At 43.3% G+C, this 25,242-nt stretch overlaps 2 protein-coding genes across 4 annotated transcripts; both read right to left on the bottom strand.

Annotated features, from left to right (window-relative positions):
* Nucleotides 1-11: 11 nt before the first annotated feature.
* Nucleotides 12-12,476, bottom strand: LOC115175122 (neuroendocrine protein 7B2). 3 transcript variants are annotated; one of them, XM_029734329.1, is made up of 6 exons: nucleotides 12,328-12,476; nucleotides 11,473-11,701; nucleotides 8,127-8,276; nucleotides 1,304-1,416; nucleotides 923-976; nucleotides 12-594 (listed from the first exon to the last, which is right to left on the bottom strand). In XM_029734329.1, exons 1-6 carry the CDS (start codon nucleotides 12,442-12,444, stop codon nucleotides 490-492), a joined length of 768 nt encoding a protein of 255 aa, XP_029590189.1. In that variant the 5' UTR covers nucleotides 12,445-12,476; the 3' UTR covers nucleotides 12-489. The 3 variants fall into 3 exon arrangements, with proteins under 3 accessions (XP_029590189.1, XP_029590191.1, XP_029590190.1); XM_029734331.1 differs by having other exon boundaries at nucleotides 12,290-12,459; XM_029734330.1 differs by lacking the exon at nucleotides 12,328-12,476 and adding an exon at nucleotides 11,831-11,905.
* A 3,897-nt stretch (nucleotides 12,477-16,373) lies between these two features.
* Nucleotides 16,374-24,754, bottom strand: LOC115175121 (actin, alpha cardiac). The gene is made up of 8 exons (XM_029734327.1): nucleotides 24,630-24,754; nucleotides 21,205-21,358; nucleotides 20,835-20,963; nucleotides 20,267-20,462; nucleotides 19,454-19,615; nucleotides 18,310-18,501; nucleotides 17,295-17,476; nucleotides 16,374-16,629 (listed from the first exon to the last, which is right to left on the bottom strand). The coding sequence occupies exons 2-8, from the start codon at nucleotides 21,331-21,333 to the stop codon at nucleotides 16,486-16,488; spliced, it is 1,134 nt and encodes a 377-aa protein (XP_029590187.1). The 5' UTR covers nucleotides 21,334-21,358; nucleotides 24,630-24,754; the 3' UTR covers nucleotides 16,374-16,485.
* Nucleotides 24,755-25,242: the final 488 nt, after the last annotated feature.

Genomic DNA, 25,242 nt, shown 5'->3' with positions numbered 1-25,242 from the left:
CAAACCTGGGAAACTTGCAGATTCAATCATTTATTTTAGATTAAGAGAAAATGATCAGAAAACAGCAAGAGACTTAGTTAAGGCTTGAGCCACAAAAAAAGCAAAACCATAGCAACTTGATTAAATGTATATCAAAACATCAACAGCATATTTGTTTGATAAAAACAGAAAATTCAGCTTCATAGGGTGAATCTTACACCACAGGCACACAAATAAACTGAGTATCAATCATTTTGATAGATCAATTATTGATTGAGAACTGAACATAGCAGAGTATAATACCTTATTTGTTACACAACTTGTACATATCAATAGACAGCTGTTACTGCATGTAACATTGTTAGTAGGCTACACAGTTCAACAAAATGTCATGGTGATAAAGTAGAATTTAGAGAACACTCCCAATACTTTTGTGATGTAATTTTGAATATAGTTTAGTTTGAGTGACATGACATGGTGGGGTAGTAACTTTAGAACAGCAGGGTGTGTTCAGGTAGATGTTCTGTAGTCCTCCTCTTCTGGGTAGTGGGGAACAGACTTCTTGGCCACAACGTTGTCCAGCTTCTGACCCATCAGATAGGGGTTATTGACACTCTGGAATAAAAAAAGGGAGAAAATATGACATTGTATTGTGGTGCTGGGATTTAAAATAAAATCTTATTACATTCTTGAAAAAGGTGTCGATAAAGAGGTAAGCTATAGGTGTTCCGGAGGTGTTTGTGATCATTGACGGAGGAATGAGACACAATGTAGTCCGGATTCAAAATTGACATTGGTCGGTCAACATGCAACTTAATCCAGAAATGTGAGTTTAAAAAGGGCATTATCCCCTTCAGGGTATAACAACTCAATGGTGGTGATGTGGTTTCACAAAAACTATTTCTACAAAAGCTTAAAACAAAAAAACAAAAGCTGTTATAACCCTTTGTCTTCTTTTGGGTCCTCCCTTCAGTTTCTGGTACAACAGTTCCTTGTTCTGAAATGACAAAGTTAGTTTAGTGACAAAGAATGTTTCTATTGTTTTAGAGCAAATGATTTTATTTTCTGTAATCATAAACACATAGCTTGAGCCTTTTCAGGGATCAAAGACCTTTCCATGGTTGACTTGTCTAGTGTCCACAGATGGGGTGTGGTGTCAGTTAATACAAGCGGAAAAACATTTCCTAAAAGAGGGTAAGGACATGGACTTATTCAATAGTACAGGGGGCACAGCTTTGTTGTAACCACCTGAGCCTAGTGGAGTAGGGTGAAGTTGCCCGTACACTCTGAAGGCAATTTTACCAAGTTGCCCTAGGTCACTCACCCACTTAGTCAGAGCAGGGTAGTCATGTTCTGGGTCGAACAAGTGCTGATGCTTCTGGAACTCTCTGCTGAACTCTGCCGTGTCCGGGACGTTCTCCAGACAACCATCTGCAGCTACAGTACAAGCAAAGAGAGGACAGTCAAGCTTTTTCAAAATTGGATTTGTGTAACTCCTGCATCCGTCCATCGAGGAGGCGGCGAGGAGAGGGAATGTGGACAAAAATGCACTTGTATGAAATGACTCCTCCACTCGTGTCGTCAGGCAAATTATGTTTACAGGGGAAGGATCCACAAAATGAATGTGTAAAGTCAAAAACAAACGAAGTTAGTTCAAGACATTTTATAGATAAAAACAATATGCTACTTTTTCCTTTTAAACGTGTGCAAGATTTTCTCCTCCGATAAAAACAGCTGATTCAAAGGGGGTGTGGCAGATATCAGAACTCCTCCGTGAAGGACTCCGGTAGGACATGCACGACTATCCTGATGGAACGTGGTTAGAGGGGAGGACACTAACAAACGGACATCGCCTCGACAACTCATCGGTTTCTGGGGCTACGGAGGAGAGGGGGTGGAGGATGGATTTTTTTCCCAAAATGAGGAAAGGACATAGACAAGGCAAACCCTAGATTCATCTGCAGCAGTGGGGGCTCCTCAGAGGACCATCCTCAGTGAATTTCATTTATTTATTGTAAAATGTGGATAAAGTCATCCTTTAAATGAAACTAAATATATTCACTTCACCAAATAATTGATTGAAACACTTTTACAATGAAGGTCTATAGTAGCCTCAACAGCACTCTATAGGGTAGCACCATGTATCTGGAGGACGGCTAGTTTCCGTCCTTCTCTTGGTATATTGACTTCATTACACAACCTAGGAGGATCATGGTTCTCACCCCCTTCCATATACTTGCACCGTAATTATAACTTCTGGAGGACATCCACCAACATATCAGAGCTCTTGCAGCATGAACTGACATGTTGTCCACCCAATCAAAGGACCAGAGAATTAATCTAGTACTGAAAGCATAAACTACAGCTAGCTAGCACTGCAGTGCATCAAATATTGAGTAGTTGACTCAAAGACACAATAGATGAAGAGTTTAACAAATTCTTTTTCAAAAATGAAGGCGAAGCAAGAGTCATTTTTTTCTCTCAATTAGCTAACAAATGCAGCTGGCTAGTTTAGTTACTCAAACACCTGGCTCAAACAGAGGGATGCTATGTTAGTTAGCTGGCTATGACTATCCAACAACACGAACTCCAAGTCAAGGTGAGCTTTTATAAATTTATTGCCCCGCCGGTGTAACTGCTTCCTGACTATACACTAATATTACTGCATGATTGTAGCGGGTTTACTAACGCGTTAATTTTATTAGCTATGTTGACTAAGACGTTACTTTAGCTAATATGGAGACAACGATGTAGGCTGTGTGCAGCGGTTATGATATGGTTTGGCTTGGATTTTTTTTTTTTTTTTACCTGGTCACATACAGCTGATGTGTTGTTCATTGAAGTCCACAAACAAAGGGAAAAAGTGAGAGGAGGAGAGTGCAGAGGCTAGAATGAATACAACGTGGCTGCTATGAAAGTGACTGTTTATGCATGATCAGGGGTGTTTCATTCCACCAACTGTTGAAAAACATTTCTTAAAACAGAAGCAAATGAAACAGGGATAAAAATACTCAATTTGTCCAATAGAAACTCGTTCACAACTGTTGGAATAATGATTACACCCTTGATAAGCTAGACGCAGACAAGAGTGTGCAAGGCGGTATTGAATGTGTCACTGTATGTCCATGTGTCATTGTCGTCTCGACCTGCGTGCACCTACGTTGTAAACTTTCATTTGTAGGCTGTTGTAGCAACCTCATGATGGGTATAATGTGAGTATCATGTAGTAGCCTAAACCTATCAATATTCCATTGAACTGGGTGAATGGAATATGAATGACAGTCATCCAACATGCTGTAATAGAAATAAGGCCATGCTGATAAAATAATAATAATTGTACTCCATCACAAACGGCACTGACCGCCACTGATCTGCAGCTACAACAAGTCAGGGACAAGTACTAGGAGTATTCCTTAGATAGAACATACACGTCGATGGCGCTGGAGGGGAGGGCTGCCGTCTTACCGGTTCTTAACCAACCATGCTATTTTGTTCGTTTTTTTTGCGATGTTCGTAACTTGTTTTCTACATAATGTTGCTGCTACCGTCTCTTATGACCGAAAAGAGCATCTGGACATCAGAACTGCGATTGCTCACCTCAAACTGGACGAAGAGTTCTTCAATGAGTCGGACGGGAGGGATATATTACTACAGACACCCAACCAGGCCCAGATCCCCGTGATTCATTGGAGAAGGAAACGGAGATTGTGGAAAAAGATCAGGGTGCCTTGCAAGGATCAGGCAATGAGTGGCTAATCTGTCCTTGCCTTCCGTCCTGCTAGCTAATGTTCAAATCGCTTGAAAATAAATGGGACAAGCTAAAAGCACGTATATCCTGCCAACGGGACATTAACTGTAATATCTTATGTTTCACCGAGTTGTGGCAGAACGACGACATTAAGAACATACAGCTGGCGGGTTATACATTATCGGCAGGACAGAACAGCAGCCTCTGGTAAGACACGGGGCGGGGGCCTATGTATGTGAACAACAGCTGGTGCACGATATCTAAGGAAGAGTCAGGGTTTTGCTCGCCTGAGATAGAGTATCTCATGATAAGCTGTAGACCACAATATCTACCGAGAGAGTTTGTATTTTTCGTAGCTGTCTACATACCACCACAGACCGATGCTAGCACTAAAACCGCACTCAATGAGCTGTATCCCGCCATAAGCAAACAGGAAAACGCTCATCCAGAGGCGGCGCTCCTAGTGGCCAGGAACTTTAATGCAGGGAAACTTAAATCAGTTTTACTTCATTTCTATTAGCATGTTAAATGTGCAACCAGAGTGCAAAAAAATTATAGATCACCTTTAACCACACAGAGACATGTACAAAGCTCTCCATTTGGCAAATCTGATTCCTGCTTACAAGCAAGAAGTAAAGCAGGAAGTACCAGTTGTCAGATGCTAAACTACAGGACTGCTTTGCTAGCACATACTGGAATATGTTCCAGGATTCCTCCGATGGCATTGAGTACACCACATCAGTCACTGGCTTCATCAATAAGTGCATCGAGGACGTCGTCCACTCAGTGACTGTACGTACATAACCCAACCAGAAGCCATGGGTTACAGGCAACATTCGCACTGAGCTAAAGAGTAGAGCTGCCGCTTTCAAGGAGCGGGACTCTAACCCAGAAGCTTATAAGAAATCCTGCTATGCCCTCCAATGAACCATCAAACAGGCAAAGCTTCAATACAGGACTAAGACCGAATCGTACTACACCGCCTCCCGATGCGCGTCGGATGTGGCAGGACTTGCAAATTATTAGACTACAAAGGGAAGAACAGCCGAGAGCTGCCCAGTGACACAAGCCAACCAGACGAGCTAAATAACTTAGTTGAAGTCAGAAGTTTACATACACTTAGGTTGGAGTCATGAAAACTTGTTTTTCAACCACTCCACAGATTTCTTGTTATAGGTTTGGCAAGTCGGTTAGGACATCTACTTTGTGCATGACAAGTAATTTTTCCAACTGTTTACAGACAGGTTATTTCACTATATCACAAATCCTGTGGGTAAGAAGTTTTACACTAAGTTGACTGCACCTTTAAACAGCTTGGACAATTCCAGAAAATGAAGTCATGGCTCTATAAGCTTCTGATAGGCTAATTGACATAATATGAGTCAATTGGAGGTGTACCTGTAGATGTATTTCAAGGCCTACCTTCAAACTCAGTGCCTCTTTGCTTGACATCATGGGAAAAACAAAAGAAATCAGCCAAGACCAAAGGAAAATAAAGATAATTGCAGACCTCCACAATTCTGGTTCATCCTTGAGAGCAATTTCCAAACGCATGAAGGTACCACGTTCATCTGTACAAACAATAGTACGCAAGTATAAACACCATGGGACCACGCAGCCGTCATACCACTCAGTAAGGAGACGAGTTCTGTCTCCTAGAGATGAACGTACTTTTGTGCGAAAACAAATCAATCCCAGAACAACAGCAAAGGACCTTGTGAAGATCCTAGAGGAAACAGGTACAAAAGTATCTATATCGACATAACCTGAAAGGCCGCTCAGCAAGGGAAAAGCCACTGCTCCAAAACCGCCAATAAAAAGGCAGACTACGATTTGCAACTGCACATGGGGACAAAGATCGGACTTTTTGGAGAAATGTCCTCTGGTCTGATGAAACAAAAATAGAGCCGTTTAGCCATAATGACCATCGTTATGTTTGGAGGAAAAAGGGGGAGGCTTGCAAGCCAAAGAACACCATCCCAACTGTGAAGCATGGGAGTGGCAGCATCATGTTGTGGGGGTGCTTTGCTGCAGGAGGGACTGGTGCCCTTCACAAAATAGATGGCATCTTGAGGAAGGACAAATATGTGGATATATTGAAGCAACATCTCAAGACATCAGTCAGGAAGTTTAAGCGTGGGTCTTCCAAATGCACAATGACCCCGAGCATACTTCAAAGGTTGTGGCAAAATGGCTTAAGGACAACAAAGTCAAGGTATTGGAGTAGCCATCACAAAGCCCTGACCTCAATCCTATAGAAAATGTGTGGGCAGAACTGAAAAAAAGTGTGCGAGCAAGGAGGCCTACAAACCAGACTCAGTTACACCAGCTCTGTCAGGAGGAATGGGCCACAATTCACCCAACTTATTGTGGGAAGCTTGTGGAAGGCTACCTGAAACGTTTGACCCAAGTTAAACAATTTAAAGGCAATGCTACCAAATACTAATTGAGTGTACGTAAACTTCTGACCCTCTGGGAATATAAAATAAATAAAATCTGAAATAATTAACTCCTATTATTCTGACATTTCACATTCTTAAAATAAAGTGGTGATCCTAACTGACCTAAGACAGGGAATTTTTACTAGGATTAAGTCAGGAATTGTGAAAAACTGAGTTTAAATGTACTTGGCTAAGGTGTATGTAAACTTCCAACTTCAACTATATATGCTCGCGTCGAGGCAAGTAACACTGAAACATGCATGAGAGCATCAGCTGTTCCGGATGACTGATGACGCTCTCCGCAGCCGATGTGAGTAAGACCTTTAAACAGGTCAACATTCACAAGGCCGCAGGGCCAGACGGATTACTAGGACGTGTACTCCGAGAATGCACTGACCAACTGGCAAGTGTCTTCACTGACATTTTCAACCTGTCCCTGACTGAGTCTGTAATACCAACATGTTTCAAACAGACCACCATAGTCCCTGTGCCCAAGGAAGCAAAGGTAACCTGCCTACCGACATGTAGCACTCACATCTGTAGCCATGAAATGCTTTGAAAGGCTGGTCATGGCTCACATCAACACCATTATCCCAGAAATCCTAGACCCACTCCAATTTGCATAGCGCACAAACAGATCCACAGATGATGCAACCTCTATTGCACGCCACACTGCCCTTTCCGACCTGGACAAAAGGAACACCTATGTGAGAATGCTGTTCATTGACTACAGCTCAGCGTTCAACACAAAAGTGCCCTCAAAGCTCATCCCTAAGGACCCAGGGACTAAACACCTCCCTCTGCAACTGGATCCTAGACTTCCTGACAGAACACCCCCAGGAGGTAAGGGTAGGTAACACATCCACCACGCTGATCCTCAACACACGGGCCCCTCAGGGGTGCGTGCCCAGTCCCCTTCTGTACTCCTTGTTCACTCATGACTGCACGGTCAGGCACAACTCCAACACCATCATTAAGTTTGCTGATGACAGTGGTCTTAGCCCCGACAATGATGAGACAGCCTATAGGGAGGAGGTCAGAGACCTTACCGTGTGGTACGAGGACAACAACCTCTCCCTCAACGTGATCAAGACAAAGGTGATTGAGGACTACAGGAAAAGGAGGACCGAGCACGCCCCATTCTCATCGATGGGGCTGTAGTTGAGAACTTAGTTCCTTGGCGTCCACAATTCTTTTTTTTACCTTTATTTAACTAGGCAAGTCAGTTAAGAACAAATTTGTATTTTCGGCCTAGGAACAGTGGGTTAAAGCCTTGTTCAGGGGCAGAACAACATATCTTTCTTTACCTTGTCAGCTCAGGGATTTGATCTTGCAACCTTTCGGTTACTAGTCCAACGCTCTAACCACTAGGCTACCTGCCGCCCCAACAGCAACAAACTAACATGGTCAAAACACACCAAGACAGTCGTGAAGAGGGCACGACAAAACCTATTCACCCTCAGGAGACTGAAAAGATTTGGCATTGGTCCTCAGAAGGTTCTACAGCTGCAACATCGAGAGCATCCAGACTGGTTGCATCCCTGCCTGGTATGGCAACTGCTCAGCCTTCCGACTGCAAGGTTAGTGCGTACAGCCCAGTACATCACCAGGGCCAAGTTTCCTGCCATCCAGGACCTCAATACCAGACGGTGTCGTTTAAAAAGAATTGGGGCCAGTATTTTCTTTAAACTGCATTGTTGGTTAAGGGCTTGTAAGTAAGCATTTCACTGTAAGGTCTACATCTGTTGTATTTGGCGCATGTGGCAAATAACATTTGATACAGGGACAGAGAACCAACCATACAGAAACAAAGGATAAAGCCTCGCTGAGTGCTAGCCTGTTCCTGCTTTAGCTAACTTGATGTCTTGTGGTCTTGCAAGACTAATGGTACTGAAAGTTAGGCACCAAGCCTAAAGGAGAAATCCTTGTCACAAACAGAAATATAGCCATTTGTTTACCCGTCTTTCCTAGTGGACATGGGTTGGAAGGGTTGGGGTAGCCATGGTCCTCACTGAAGTATTTGGGGATGTTGTCCCCTGTCAGCTCAGCTACGATGTTGGGGATGTTTCCATAGGGACCCAGGTGCTGCAGCCCCTCATGGGCTCCACCTAGTGGAGGAAACAGAATATGACAAGAATATATATTTTTAGTCATGACAGGGACAGAGACAGAGGGGGCATGTTTACTACCATTCTTACATTTTAGAGTGATGCTCCAGAACTTGTTTAATTTCAGCCAGTAGTTTTGAAAGTGGCGCTCACGAGCCAAAACAGGTCCCCGTTTTCTGTGTAGCATGTCATCCAACTGTGTACGATGTCAGCCAATTCATATATGTTTCACATTTGTTGTGCTTAAGATCCCAGACTGCTGCTTTAAAAATTTGACTAGCATAAGTCAAAAGTGAAATCAATATCAGAATACAATCCTAAGCCTAGATGTTATTTCTGTACAGTGCATTCGTTAACCTGTCTGGGCTAGGGGGCAGTATTGAGAATTTTGGAAAAATATGTTCCCATTTTTAACTGCCTCCTACACCAACTCAGAAGCTAGAATATGCATATTATTGTTCAGGTTTGGATAGAAAACACTCTGAATGTTCTAAAACTGTTTGAATGGTGTCTGTGAGTATAACAGAACTCCTATGGCAGGCAAAAACCTGACAAGGTTTCAAGCAGGAAGTACCCTGTCTGACAAGGAGTCGTGCGTCTTGCATCTTTTTATTGAAAAGTAAGGATCTTAGCTGTAACGTGACAATTCCCAGGGCTCCAATAGGCTCTCAGAGCCCGCGAAATAACTGAAGGTTTACGAGGGAGCCTCAGGTTGAAACATATTATCGCCTTTTGTAAGTGGCTGCTCGGAGGACCTTTCAATGATGCGCGTGCATGAGTCGCTTTTGAGGAGAAATTTTATTCGGCTGTTTAGGCTCAATGCATACTCCCGGTCGGAATATTATCACTTCTCTACGACATAAATGGCATAAAAATTGGTTTTAAACAGCGGTTGACATGCTTCGAAGTACGGTAATGGAATATTTAGACATTTTTGACACGCCAATGCGCCATGCGCGACACCGCGAAGAAGCATTCTAGAACTCACGAACAAAACGTCGCTGTTTGGATATAACGATGGATTATTTGGGACCAAACCAACATTTGTTATTGAAGTAGAAGTCCTGGCAGTGTATTCTGATGAAGAACAAGCAAGGTAAGAACATTTTTCTTATAGGAAATGTGATTTTGGTGGATGCTGACCTGGGTGGGTATCTAAATAGCTAGCCCTGTAATGCCGGGCTATGTACTTAGATTATTGCAAAATGTGCTTCATCCGAAAAGCTATTTTAAAATCGGACATATCGAGTGCATAGAGGGGTAATGTATCTATAATTCTTAAAATAATTGTTATGCTTTTTGTGAACGTTTATCGTGAGTAATTTAGCAAACTGTTAGTAAATTCAACCGAAGTTTGCGGTGGTTATGCTTTTTCTGAACGTCACATGCTAATGTAAAAAGCTGGTTTTTGATATAAATATGAACTTGATTGAACAGACATGCATGTATTGTATAACACAATGTCCTAGGTGTGTCATCTGATGAAGATCATCAAAGGTTAGTGCTGCATTTAGCTGTGGTTTGGGTTTATGTGACATGATATGCTAGCTTGAAAAATGGGTGTCAGATTTTTTCTGGCTGGGCACTCTACTGACATAATCTAATGTTTTGCTTTCGTTGTAAAGCCTTTTTGAAATCGGACAGTGGGGTTAGATTAACGAGATTCTTGTCTTTAAATAGCTGTGAAATAGTCATATGTTTGAGAAATTGAAGTTATAGTATTTCTAACGATTCAAAAATCGCGCCACTGGAATTCCAGTAGCTGTTACGTAGGTGGGACGAAATCGTCCCACATACCCCAGAGAGGTTTTAAGTATTCAAACCCTGTCTCAGAGCTCTACGGTGTATGCCTTCACATGTTTTAATGTAACCTTTATTTAACTAGGTTAACTAGATAAGAACAAATTCTTATTTACAATGACGGCTTACACCGGCCAAACAGATGACGCTTGGCCAATTGTGTGCCGCCCTATAGGACTCCCAATCACTGACGGTTGCGATACAGCCTGGAATCTAACCAGGGTGTCTGTAGTGAAGCCTCAAGCACTGAGATGCAGCGCCTTAGACCGCTGCGCCACGCAGGAGCCCATATCTTGTCCAATCAATTGAATTTACAACAGGTGGACTCCAATGAAGTTGTATAAACATCAAGGCTGATCAATGGAAACAGGATGCAGCTGAGCTCAATTTCAAGTCTCATAGCAAAGGGTCTGAATACATTTGTAAAAAAACAAAATCTAAAAGCCTCTTTTCACTTTGTCATTATGGGGAAGTGTGTAGACTGATGAGGGAAAAACAATATTTAAGAAATTTTAGAAGCAGGCTGTAATGTAGCAAAATGTGGAAAAAGTCAAGGAGTCTGAATACTTTGCAAATTCACTGTACATGTCCCATCTCCAAACACAATCCCAAGTACAGAAACCCAAGGCCAGAAATGTAAATGTGATCTCCACAATGGTACTGGGAACTATAACCATTGGCAAAACATTTTCTCGCTCCGAGATGCATGCCCTCTCTCCCACAGAATATATCCCCTCAATACTCTTGAACATTTGGCAGGAGCTTTGGTATAATATAAAATAGCTGACTTGCCGGTCCACATCGATGTAGACCTGTTATTAAACTCCATTACAGCTATGTACAAAATGGAACCCTATAAAGTGCACTACTTTTGACCAGGGCCCATAACCCTATGAAGTGCACTACTTTTGACCAGGGCCCATAACCCTATGAAGTGCACTACTTTTGACCATATGGGATGTCGCTGAGTGATTTATCCAAGGCTATGAACTGGACACAAGACAGATCTGTGGTGTAATTACTGGTAGGGAACATTTCAAAACAGATGTAATTTCATTTCACAATGGAAAATTGCCTGCAATAGAGTGGAGAGTATTTCTTAGACATAACCCATGTGCCAAATCATGACACACCCCAGATATACACAGACTAGGCTTGTGGTCTTACACCGTCATACTGTTTTATAGGTATAGTGTTTGATTACTAAACAAGTTGTCAACCAAATTCTCAGATACAATCCAGTTTCTGTACTTTTTGCTTCATTGACAACCAAAAAAATGTACGATTAACAACAAGCCTGAAATATACTTTATGTCAAGCCAACTACTACAGCACTATGAATAAAACAGACAACTCCTTTAACTCATAGATTATTATTTTAAACCATGGACCCCACCTTGGATACTCTGGGGACCCACGATGTTGGTGGCCTGGTGAGCGGGGTACTCAACCCTGTGCCGAGCGATGCCAAGCTGCTCCATGGCGCCGTGTAGGAGGCGTTGAATGTCGGCCTCAGATACCTGGTCTGCCGTGCGGGGGCTCCGGGCCGATGCCAGCTCCGCCACGCACACCAGAACGCTCAGCAACACGGTTCTACTCAACCTGACCGTCGAACCCATCTCGGTCTGCAATAGAGAGACACAAATATAACGTTGCTTATCAATCATGTTTTCAGTTGCATTTTCCTACTAAATACGTTGTTCTAATTATATTTCAGAGGGATGTCCACCTGACAGAAACCATCATTAACCCACATATAAACAGTTGACTAACAGAAGGCAGGTGCAAATAGACACTTGTTGTTCCTTCCCCATGTAGGCTAATAATAATCACCCCATTCGGCCATAGGAATCGCTTGATGTCCAAATACAGCGGATGCGCAAATTTAATGTAGACATGGGCATAACCTAGAACTAACCTAATAAATACATTACTACGCAGGTACGCCAAGTGTTTATTTGTAAATCATGTTTAGAACATAAACACATGTAATATAGCCCAATACATTGCAAAATGTAGCATCCGTAATTCTAATATCTGGAATTAAGGCATACGTGCGTTAGCCTCTTTTCTGTGAAAACACAGATGTGCGCCATAGGGCAAACATGCTACAGAGGCCGCAACAATATTCTGGATATACCAATAAACGACATTCAACAGATGCAATATTTTCAATCTCATAGGCTACTGTTACACATATCGAAAAGGCCTACACGATATTTCTGACTTTACGATGTATCGTTTTCCTTACGGTGTGTCCTGGATGCGGTGAGAAAGAGCTTGTGACGCTGACGGATGATGCAGTCGTCGCTCCACGGATCATTACCTTACCGGCTCTTGCCAAGCACCAACAACAACAACAAAACATCCCATCCCTGGCATCTCCGTGAATGTCATTAAACAATGTCGATAATTTAGCGCATCAGGGTGGCGTTTTCGTGTGATTTACAAAATGAGTAGACAAACATGCAATAGCCTAAGCTGTGGCTAAAACAGTAGTCAATTTTCATAAATTTGACTCCAAAGAAAAATTAAAATAGGCCTATTTATTAAAACATTTTAGTTTTACAGACATATTGGACAGGTGGGTTACAGGTAATATGTAAAGGGTAATACATTAAATATTCAGTCAAAAAGGCTCCAAAAATATAACAGAATGTCTTTGCAATAAAATTTAACATTGATAAGACTTATTTTTATCTTCAATGCAAAAATCATAAATGCAATGACAACTGCCATATGGACCTTAACATGTGATGAATAGAACTCTATCCATTTGATGAGACTAGAGTCATATGTCTCCTGCTCTTCCAGGGGGGTTCGGTACAGCTTTCCCCAAACCAGGAGACAGGCGGACACCGTCACTCAGCCTTTTGGCCGAAACACACCCAACGTTTCACCGAATCCATTCTGAGGAAAGTGAAGAAAGGGAGTTCATGGTTCCACCTATCATCAGTGGGGCAGGACCCAACCTTGCTCTGTTTTCCTTCACTTTGTAGGAAAGAGAATAGCATACAAAATTACATTTTTGCCCTGACCTGGCCAACAGGGATGAGGAGGGACTGGAGCCTGGCCAACAGTGATGAGGAGGGACTGGAGCCTGGCCAACAGGGATGGGGAGGGACTGGAGCCTGGCCAACAGGGATGAGGAGGGACTGGAGCCTGGCCAACAGGGATGAGGAGGGACTGGAGCCTGGCCAACAGGGATGAGGGACTGGAGCCTGGCCAACAGGGATGAGGAGGGACTGGAGCCTGGCCAACAGGGATGAGGAGGGACTGGAGCCTGGCCAACAGGGATGAGGAGGGACTGGAGCCTGGCCAACAGGGATGAGGAGGGACTGGAGCCTGGCCAACAGGGATGAGGAGGGACTGGAGCCTGGCCAACAGGGATGAGGAGGGACTGGAGCCTGGCCAACAGGGATGAGGAGGGACAGGAGCCTGGCCAACAGGGATGAGGAGGGACAGGAGCCTGGCCAACAGGGATGAGGAGGGACTGGAGCCTGGTCAACAGGGATGAGGAGGGACTGGAGCCTGGCCAACAGGGATGAGGAGGGACTGGAGCCTGGCCAACAGGGATGAGGAGGGACTGGAGCCTGGCCAACAGGGATGAGGAGGGACTGGAGCCTGGCCAACAGGGATGAGGAGGGACTGGAGCCTGGCCAACAGGGATGAGGAGGGACTGGAGCCTGGCCTGGGGAAGCAGGCTGTGGCTCAGGGCATAGACCACAGCCAGGTTACTGCTAGTCATCTGTTCTCAGCACACCTGAGAAAGGGAAAGAAAGGCAGAGAGGAAACAATTACATGATCTCTGCAGGAACTGTAATTTATACGCATCGCAATCTGGGAAACGCATTTAAATATATTTCACAGCACCGAACATGAGTCCCAAAATAGAATGGTAACTTAGCTCCCAGTATGTACGCATACTACAGCTTCTTCGAAGAGGTCAGGACCTTAATGGCACAGGAGCTGCTCTAAACACATTACCTGCGGGAGACCTTTGAGAGGAAATGGAAAAAGTGTCTGAGGAAGGCACAGTTCTTGTCAGGCAGTATGCAGGACAGCAGCTGGGTGGCCCGAGGTCCTCTCCTCCACCGTGGGCAGAAGCTGGGCCTTTAGCAGGGCAGAGTGGATGTCTAGGGAGGGGGAAAGAGAGGTTATGGAAGCGCCAGACAGAACAGCTTCAGTAGGTTAGCCACATTACAAGGGAGGGTTGTGGATAGGCAGGCTTCCCAGTGGTCCAGCTTAGCCTGTGAAATAGATGTAGCAGACAACAAAACAGGCTTGAGTTGAAGTCCAGTGGATCAACCACCATGACTCAGTTCCATTACACAAGTCATTGAATGAATGAGTCTTCTGTATGGGCGAGTTTACCCGCAATAACATCTGCTAAAATGTGTATGTGACGAATAAAATTTAATTTGGACTTGGCCCCCTGACGCTCGGTCTGAACATTACCAAGCATTTCTTTCAGTACGGTTTTGGAATCATAAGGACCTTATCTTTCATATAAGTGTGAAATAATTTTAGAAACACATAAAAATACAACTTCGTAGGGTTACTGTTCCCACACGGCCATATCTCCGTGTTACACAGCCCGTTTACGGAAGACAGAGGGACCGCCTGTGTTAATTTGTTATCTAGCATGGTCCCCACACCTGGGTGTAATGGAAGAAGGCTGCCAGAACCGCCGTGTCACTGAAAAACACTGTTGGCTTCAACTGTGATAGCCAGTTAAAAAAAATATATATGTATTTTACATGTGATTGTTTTGATGTGATATGAAAGGGCTTTATTTATAGAACCGTATCGCAATTGAGAAACGAGTCACATTTAGATGGAATATTTGGCTGTTCTGGCTGCCAGAGCCAGTCTACCTCTGAAAATAAATATCATGACATCCTTGGACCTTAAAGAGTAACGGGCTCGGTAAGAGCACATCTTGGGCTACCACGACCCATGCATTTTACAGAGTAACGGGCTCGGTAAGAGCACATCTTGGGCTACCACGACCCATGCATTTTACAGAGTAACGGGCTCGGTAAGAGCACATCTTGGGCTACCACGACCCATGCATTTTACACCACAGAACCTATGGTTAAACTCACACCACTTACGATCCTCAGACGAACAACAGAGCCAGATCTTCTGAACAGGCCATCAGTACCAGCATGTTGGTGTTCACAAGAATCCACATTGAAATGGATATGAATCATTTGTCACTTAAAAAAAAAAAAAAACAAAAAAAATCAGGTATTGGAGGTCTATTGAAATTGTAACCTGTGTGTTCTTACCAGGGTAGCAGCCCATACTCAGCTATGTAGCGTCTCTCCATACACCCGTGTTTCACCACTAACTCCTCTCGCTTTCTTCCGACAGTTTCACCAGTTTTATCCCATGAACCACACGAAGACGTTGCAAAACATAGGCATAGTGAAGTGGTTCGGCTCTATCTGAAATCTTAATATTTCTGTCACTTTTTTTTCTTCAGGTGGAAACAAAGCAGTCTTCCTAAATGTCATTGACCAGTAAATGCCAGGCAAACTATTTTAACACGATTGCTGCCGATTCTGAGAAGTCGCTAGTTGTTCCTGCTATTTCATTATTGCCATCAGAATCACCTGTGGCACTTTGAAAACACTCCATTTAATTAAGCGCCTCTCTGGCAGATGCAATACATCCGTCAGACTGAGGGTGGCGTTGTAGTATCACATTCAAAAACAAAGTAGTTCCGTAATACAAGCCAACCTGGGCCTGTTTTCTCAAAAGCATCTTAAGGCTAAGTTAATCTTAGAACCAATGTATCCTAATGGTTCCAACGATGAATTTATCCTTAAGATGTTTTTGGGGAAACCGACCCCCGACTATTATTTCAGATGAGGTAAACTGGCTAAATGAAGGGTTACTGCTTGTCAGAGGATTGATGAAAAGGGCATGGATGTGCTGGGATGCAAGAAGGTTGTGGTTGGAATCGTTGAAATCCATGGGCACACTGTTACTGTCATCTTGTTTTGGTAGCAATGCTTATGATTCCTCATGTGGTTGATTGATTATTTACAACAGTTCATGTTACTTAGGCTGTGTTTACAAAGGCAGCCCAATTGTTGGTAAAAGGGCTGATCTGATTGGTCAAAAGACCAATGGGGGGGGGGAGTGGGGAGGTGGAGTCTGAGTAGGGCGGTCTGTGTAAACACAGCCTCAGGGCCCAGATAGTGAAATTATAATGAAGATCAGACAACACTATTTTATGTATTCTGAATGTGTTCCCTCAAACCAAACAGACATCCAACAACAATGCTTATTGTTACAAGCAACTATTTTATTACAACAGAACATGTATATACAGTACAAAGGCAGACAACAGAAGGAGGGTGTATGTGTATGGAGGAGGTGTGGGGAGATGGGATGTTTAGAAGCACTTCCTGTGGACGATGGAAGGGCCGGCCTCGTCGTACTCCTGCTTACTGATCCACATCTGCTGGAAGGTGGAGAGAGAGGCCAGGATGGAGCCGCCGATCCACACAGAGTACTTACGCTCGGGGGGAGCGATGATCTAGAGGAGGTGGAGAGGAGGAGAGGAGAGGAGGAGGTGGAGGAGATGTGGAGGGTTGGTTAAGAACTCAGAGGCTAAGGTTCTTTGCTGCTCAGTGCACAAGTGTTGTTTATTTAAATCAGAGCTGTGGGTATACAGAGTTAGCCATTCTAGTCAAAATGCAATTTAGCATGTTATTGTAGTGAAGTGTATGGAAAGATGGTTGGTTAAGAACTCTTCAGAAGTCTTATGTGCTCTCTAGCACAGTGGACAGACAGTGCTGCTGATTTCAACCAGCGTTGTGTGTGTACAGTATTAGGCAAATATGGTTTGTTATTTAAAGTAAAGGATAGTTGGCTGAACATGGAGGATAGTGGGGCAACTCCTGTAAACCTACAGCCTAACCACGGCTCTGACATTGTTGGAAATAGTCAATGTTCCAATGTCCATACTACCATACCACATAGAATACACACCCAAGACATGGCTTCATTCAGTAGTACACTACTGTGGACATCAGGGTTGGGGTCAATTCCATTTCAATTCAGAAAGTACACCAAATTCCAATATCAAATCCACATTTTCCTAAGTGAAAAGCATAGGAGAGAATTGAAATGGAATTGACTCCAACCCTGGTGGACATTGGAACCTAGTTCCTCCTGTGTTGAATAGAAATGTTCCCCCACCTTGATCTTCATAGTGCTGGGGGCCAGAGCGGTGATCTCCTTCTGCATACGGTCAGCAATACCAGGGTACATGGTGGTACCTCCGGACAGGACGTTGTTGGCGTACAGGTCCTTACGGATGTCAATGTCACACTTCATGATGCTGTTGTAGGCGGTCTCATGGATACCAGCGGACTCCATACCTGAGCAGGTGAGATGAGAAGAGACACTTTGTGAGCAACGACACCTCCACAGACAGGACGTAGGTGACCAACAGGAGTTAGACGTGTAAGGAATAGATACATTATGCTTACATTAAATGGCTATGTGTGTGGAATCTAACAGTAACAGAATGGCAATGTCCATTGGACACTAAAGGACAGTGTTGTGACATGTATGGCAGGGAGGGCCTAGTCTCTGCAAGTTTTTGGTCTTTCCTGTTCCTTACTAATTAGACCTTAATTCATCAATCAAATAAAAGGGAGGATTGAAAACCCACAGACACCCTTCCCTCCGTGGAATGAGTTTGACACGTGATGTATGGCAACATGGAGTCAAATCTGAAAGTAAGTGTGTGAAGAGATACATGGTAAGGTGAACATGGTCTACTGTAGAGAAACCAGAGATACAGCGAGAGAGAGAGAAAGCATCAGAAAACAAATCCAATTTTGATAAACTCCTATATCTATCACAGCAGCAAGATTTGTGACCTGTTGCCACAAGAAAAGGGCAACCAGTGAAGAACAAACACCATTGTAAATACAACCCATATTTAGGTTTATTTATTTTCCCTTTTGTACTTTAACTATTTGCACATCATTACAACACTGTATATAGACATAAAATGACATTTGAAATGTCTTCATTATTTTGGATCTTTTGTTAGTGTAATGTTTACTGTTACATTTTTATTGTTTATTTCACTTTTGTTTATTATCTATTTCACTTGCTTTGGCATTGTAAATATATGTTTCCCATGCCAATAAAGCCCCTTAAATTACATTGAAATTGAATTGAGAGAGAGAGAGATACGCACCAATGAAGGAAGGCTGGAAGAGAGTCTCTGGGCAACGGAAACGCTCGTTACCAATGGTGATGACCTGACCGTCAGGCAGCTCGTAGCTCTTCTCCAGAGAGGAGGAGGAGGCAGCGGTGGCCATCTCATTCTCAAAGTCCAGGGCCACGTAGCACAGCTTCTCCTTGATGTCACGCACGATCTCACGCTCGGCTGTAGTGGGGAGATTCAGAGTGTTGGTGAATCAAGTCCAACGTTAGGTGCTACATAGAGCCTCATATACGCTACATAGAGCCTCATAGACGAGTACATAGAGCCTCAAAGACGCTACATAGAGCCTCATATACGCTACATAGAGCCTCATAGACGAGTACATAGAGCCTCAAAGACGCTACATAGAGCCTCAAAGATGCTACATAGAGCCTCATAGACACTACATAGAGCCTGAGACGCTACATAGAGCCTCATAGACGCTACATAGAGCCTCATAGACTTCTTTAGGTAATTGATTGCAGCAGATCTTATTTAGGGGCTTCATAGCAAAGGGGGTGAATACATATACACACACCACTTTTCCGTTTTTTTGAATTTTTTAAAACAAGTCATTTTTTTCACTTCACCAATTTGGACTATTTTGTGTATGTATGTCCATTACATGAAAACCAAATAAAAATCTATTTAAATTACTGGTTGTAATACAACAAAATAGGAGAAAACGCCAAGCGGGATGAATACTTTTGCAAGGCACTGTACACCACGGCTAAGGGCTGTTCTTAACCACGACGCAACGTGGAGTGCCTGGATGCAGCCATTAGCCATGGTATATTGGCCATATACCACAAACCTCCGAGGCGCCTTATTGCTATTATAAACTGCTTACCAACGTAATTAGAGCAGTAAAAATAAATGTTTTGTCATACACGTGGTATACGGTCTGGTATACCATGGCTGTCAGTCAATCAGCATTCAGTGCTCGAACCACCCAGTTTATAATAAATAACATATCATAGATAGGCTTATCTTGATGTTGGTTGAATCCTAGTATACTAAATAACATATCATAGATAGGCTTATACTTTATCTTACCAAGATAATGTTCTCTCAACTTGTCTCTGTATAATGTGATCCTGTCTATAGAAATCTTGGTTCTTGGTGGCCATCTTACCGGTGGTCACAAAGGAGTAGCCGCGCTCAGTCAGGATCTTCATCAGGTAGTCAGTGAGGTCGCGACCGGCCAGATCCAGACGCATGATGGCGTGGGGCAGAGCATAACCCTCATAGATGGGGACGTTGTGGGTCACACCATCACCAGAGTCCAGCACAATACCTGAGGAGAGGATGGATTATCAGATGAGGATGGAGGTGGACACAGACCTGCTGCTTTTCACGTATAGCTTGTGGTTGGATGTCTTGTGAGACTGCAATGGATCACTACCCTTAAAGTGTCTAAATCAGGCCTGGGAAACTCCAGTCCATTGGGGGCCTGATTGGTGTCACACTTTTGCCCCAGTCCCCAGCTAACACACCTGACTCCAATAATCACCTAATCATGATCTTCAGTTTAGAATGCAATTAGTTTAAATCAGCTGTGTTTGTTAGGGTATGGGGGAAAAGTGTGACACCAATCAGGCACCCAAGGACTGGAGTTACCCAGACCTGGTCTAAAGAATATTATGTGAGTAATGTAAACAGCACTTATTAATGTCAAACCATGTCGTCATAGGAGTAGAAAATATTGTGCCTGTAGCATTATACCATTTGTTTATTGTGTATATGGTATTGTGGTATGGTATTTATTGTGTATATGGTATTGTGGTATGGTATTTATTGTGTATATGGTATTGTGGTATGGTATTTATTGTGTATATGGTATTGTGGTATGGTATTTATTGTGTATATGGTATTGTGGTATGGTATTTATTGTGTATATGGTATTGTGGTATGGTATGTGATAGTCGGGTGTCCTGTGGAAACTCACCGGTGGTACGACCGGAGGCGTACAGGGACAGCACGGCCTGGATGGCGACGTACATGGCGGGAACGTTGAAGGTCTCGAACATGATCTGGGTCATCTTTTCCCTGTTGGCCTTGGGGTTCAGGGGGGCCTCAGTGAGCAGGGTGGGGTGCTCCTCAGGGGCCACGCGCAGCTCATTGTAAAAGGTGTGGTGCCAGATCTGATGGAAGAAGAAGGAGGAGAGAGATGGTCAGAGACGTTCTGGAGAACAGAACACATTGTGAGATAGAGAAAGATTTCGCTGTCCCGTTGGAAGTCATGTTGTTTTGCATAATGTAGCCATAAAATATTTCCTATATTCCTTTTTTTTGATTTATAAATTTTTAATATGGATGTGTTATGTGTGTTGAAATATCGCCATATCTTAAGTTTCATAAGGCTATTTGCATCATATTGGATAGTATCCCAAGTGTCATTAGCTTCTTGTCTCTAAGTATATGTGTATCTTGAGATATGAAGTTCTGCTTTTATCATCTTACGATCATTCACAAATGTCTAATATCTCTAGTAGCGTCTTGTCTCTGGGACCCACCTTCTCCATGTCGTCCCAGTTGGTGATGATGCCGTGCTCGATGGGATACTTCAGAGTCAGGATACCTCTCTTGCTCTGAGCCTCGTCTCCCACATAGGAGTCCTTCTGTCCCATTCCCACCATCACGCCCTGTATAGAGATCAAACATGGGTCAGGAGAGTTCACAATACGCACAACACATGAATTGAACTTTACGCAAACTTTTACGCATGGCTAGACGTTGGTCTCATTACCAACGTAACGCTACAAACGTAAACTGCACTACATTATCTGTATATAGTCTAGTATCTTTAACGTCATGACCTAAGTAAACAAACAAATCAGTTAGTAACGGCCAACGGCTATCCGTTTTTTCTCTTAAGTAGCATACCTGGTGACGGGGACGTCCAACGATTGATGGGAACACAGCGCGGGGAGCATCATCACCGGCGAACCCAGCCTTGACGAGGCCAGAGCCGTTGTCACACACGAGGGCGGTAGTCTCGTCGTCGTCACACATGATTGGTCTTGATTCAGATGGCCTTCTGTTAGGAGGAGAGACACGTTGGTAAGAGCTCTGTCTGAGCACGTTAACACTGTGATGTACATAGATACCGTATTTACCCAAGTGTATCTATCTATAGAAAACACCATGTACATTAGTTGAGGCTACCACTGCATTAACAGTTACATTTATGCACTATTGCTACAGTGCCTTCGGGAAGTATACAGACCCCTATAGGTTTTCCAGATTGTTACATTACAGCCTTATTCTAAAATGTATTAAATTGTTTTTTCCTCATCAACCTACACACAATATCCGATAATGACAAAGTAAAAACAGGTTTTTAGAAATGTTTGGTAATTTATAAAAAATTAAAAACGGAAGTATGACATTTACATACACTACCGTTCAAAAGTTTGGGGTCACTTAGAAATGTCCTTGTTTATGAAAGAAAAGCTCATTTTTTGTCCATTAAAATAACATCAAATTGATCAGAAATACAGTGTAGACATTGTTAATGTTGTAAATGACTATTGTAGATGGAAACGGCTGTTTTTTTAATGGAATATCTACAGAGGCGTTCAGAGGCCCATTATCAGCAACCATCACTCCTGTGTTCCAATGGCACGTTGTGTTAGCTAATCCAAGTTTATCATTTTCAAAAAGCTAATTGATCATTAGAAAACCCTTTTGCAATTATGTTAGCACAGCTGAAAACTGTTGTTCTGATTGAAGTAGAAATAAAACTGGCCTTCTTTAGACTAGTTGAGTATCTGGAGCATCAACATTTGTGGGTTCAATTACAGGCTCAAAATGGCCAGAAGCAAAGCCTTTCTTCTGAAACTGGTCAGTCTATTCTTGTTCTGAGAAATAAGGCTATTCCATGCGAGAAATTGCCAAGAAACTGAAGATCTCGTACAACGCTGTGTACTACTCCCCTTCAGATAACTGAGTAAACTGGCTCTAACCAGAATAGAAAGAGGAGTGGGAGGCCCCGGTGCACAACTGAACAAGAGGACAAGTACATTAGAGTGTCTAGTTTGAGAAACAGACGCCTCACAAGTCCTCAACTGGCAGCTTCATTAAATAGTACCCGCAAAACACCAGTCTCAACGTCAACAGTGAAGAGGCGACTCCGGGATGCTGGCCTTCTAGGCAGAGTTGCAAAGAAAAAGTCATATCTCAGACTGGCCAATAAAAATAAAATATTAAGATGGGCAAAAGAACACAGACACTGAACAGAGGAACTCTGCCTAGAAGGCCAGCATCCCAGAGTCGCCTCTTCACTGTCGACGTGAAAAAAAATTATTGAATCCGTTTTAGAATCAGACTGTAATGTAACAAAATGTGGAAAATGACAAAGGGTCTGAACACTTTCTGAAGGCACTGTACAGTACATTTACGAATCAGTTACGTTAAAGACATCCTCCAAGGAGGTGACTGGTGAATTAATATGTTATCATTATTGTTTAATATAATGCCTAATGTGCCATGATATATTTTTTTTCTTCTGTTGTCTTAATTTCAGTATTTTAAAGTGCAAATAAATTGAAATGTTCCTAGAAATAACTTTTCAAAAGTGTTATTGAAATAACCTAGTACTCTTACTGACCACTGATAACCTATCTTCTCCCTCTTTGTTAGAGCTGCCCTGTAAAGCCAAACAGGGACATAGTAGACCCCCACACTACTGTCTCTATTCTTAACCATGGCCCTTGTCATTCCAAACAGCAGCCACACGGAACACTACCTCCTCCCCTCTCTCCTCATCTTCCCCTCTCTCCTCATCCTCCCCTCTCTCCTCATCCGCCCCTCTCTCTGCTTCCCTCTATCTATCCCTCCATACTCCTGTTACTGTCCCTCTATCCCTCCCTGCTTCCCTCTATCTATCCCTCCATACTCCTGTTACTGTCCATCTATCCCTCCCTGCTTCCCTCTATCTATCCCTCCATACTCCTGTTACTGTCCCTCTCCATCCCTCTCTTCAGCCAGCTTTGGTCTAACAGCTCCCTTCAGAGCATGTGTTTCTGTCCCTCCAGTCCATCTTTCCATTACATCCCCCTCTCCCTCTATCCCTCTATCCCTCCATTCCTCAATCCATTATCCTCTTTCTGTATGTTTCCATCGCTTCATCCCTCCTTCCCTGCCAGCCAACCAACCAGCCAGCCAACCATCCAGCCAACCGGCCATCCAGCCCTGGCATGACAGCTCCCTTCATTAGTAGATGTGTCCAGTGGTCAGAAGTCGGGAGGCCCGGCGCTCCACAGCGGGTGATCTGTTAGTCTGTCTGACCCCTTGGTCAATCCACCAGAGCCACAGATCACTGTTCACACGTGTTGCCACCAGCATGGCCTGTCAATCAATGACAACAAGCCTAGCTGCTGCAGACTGCTGAACTACATGCACTGCCTTCCTGTGTCCCCATTCAGCTCCTTTCTTTCTCCACCCTTTATTCCTTCTCTCAACAACCTCAAAACATCCTTCTCTCACAGCCAATTAGAAGTAGACAGACATCCGTTGTAGGAATTAACTCTACATGCGGTGATGTGCTCTCTCTTTCAACCACAGCAGCAGCTCCCGGCTGATAAAACCAACATCCTTCTTCCCTTTCCAAAACCACAACAACACAGCGGCACCATGCTTCCCAAGAGTAGCTCACAAAAAAGTGTGAATCCTTCCTAACACCGCCAAGTCATCTAGCCATCCTCCTCTCCCCTCTCTCTGTCATCTCTCTGAAGTAGTGGTAGTCCAATAGTGAAATACATCTTCTACAAGCACAGGGCAGTACTGAGTCCAATAGAGAAACAGTGTTATAGACAGTACTGAGTCCAATAGAGAAACAGGTAAACAGTACTGAGTCCAATAGAGAAACACTGTTATAAACAGTACTGAGTCCAATAGAGAAACAGTGTTATAGACAGTACTGAGTCCAATAGAGAAACAGTGTTATAAACAGTACTGAGTCCAATAGAGAAACAGTGTTATAAACAGTACTGAGTCCAATAGAGAAACAGTGTTATAGACAGTACTGAGTCCAATAGAGAAACAGTGTTATAGACAGTACTGAGTCCAATAGAGAAACAGTGTTATAAACAGTACTGAGTCCAATAGAGAAACAGTGTTATAGACAGTACTGAGTCCAATAGAGAAACAGTGTTATAGACAGTACTGAGTCCAATAGAGAAACAGTGTTATAAACAGTACTGAGTCCAATAGAGAAACAGTGTTATAAACAGTACTGAGTCCAATAGAGAAACAGTGTTTACCGATCCGTACTGGAACAGGAACAATAACAGAAGGAAGACACTCACCAAGTTGTACGCCAAGACTGGAGTTTCCACTGGGACAAAGGGTGAGGGTGAAAGGTGTCCCTTAAATATTCCCCCTTTGTCCCGGGGCCGGGGGCCTGGGGCCTGTGGGCGGGACCAGGAGTTCACAGAAGCCCAAATAAGAGCTGCTAGATAAACGGTTCACTAGAAAGTCTATCCTGTGTCACTCAGGACCTTCTTTGTGACGGGACGCCATCTAAAACTGAGTGTTGTTACCTAGGAGACGGAGGGTTCTAGTACCGACCCCTGACTGACTGGCTGGTACAAAAATAACAATTGTTTGGCAGAGTGAACTGAAAGGGATTATTTCTCAATTTTTTTCCCATTATAGTGTTATGGTTGATTGTAGTTGTGTCATGATGAAGTAGGTGTTAACAGACTGACCTTTGAAGACCTGTGATTAGCTTAGACCATTCGTGACCGTATTAAGATACATTCAAACTGTCAAGGAATTTATGGCCCTTCCTATTGGTGGAGCTAAAATAATTTACTGTTGTATCAGATTTGACCCTGTTTGTTATTGTGTTTATAAAGGAGAGAAAATGAAGTGAAAAGAATGGAGGACACACAATTAATCTCCATGTTTTTACATAAT

Source organism: Salmo trutta, chromosome 35 (genome assembly GCF_901001165.1).
Source record: "Salmo trutta chromosome 35, fSalTru1.1, whole genome shotgun sequence".
Classification (NCBI taxonomy): Eukaryota; Metazoa; Chordata; class Actinopteri; order Salmoniformes; family Salmonidae; genus Salmo; species Salmo trutta.
The sequence above is the reverse complement of the archived record's forward strand: the minus strand, read 5'-3'. Positions and strand labels throughout refer to the sequence as shown.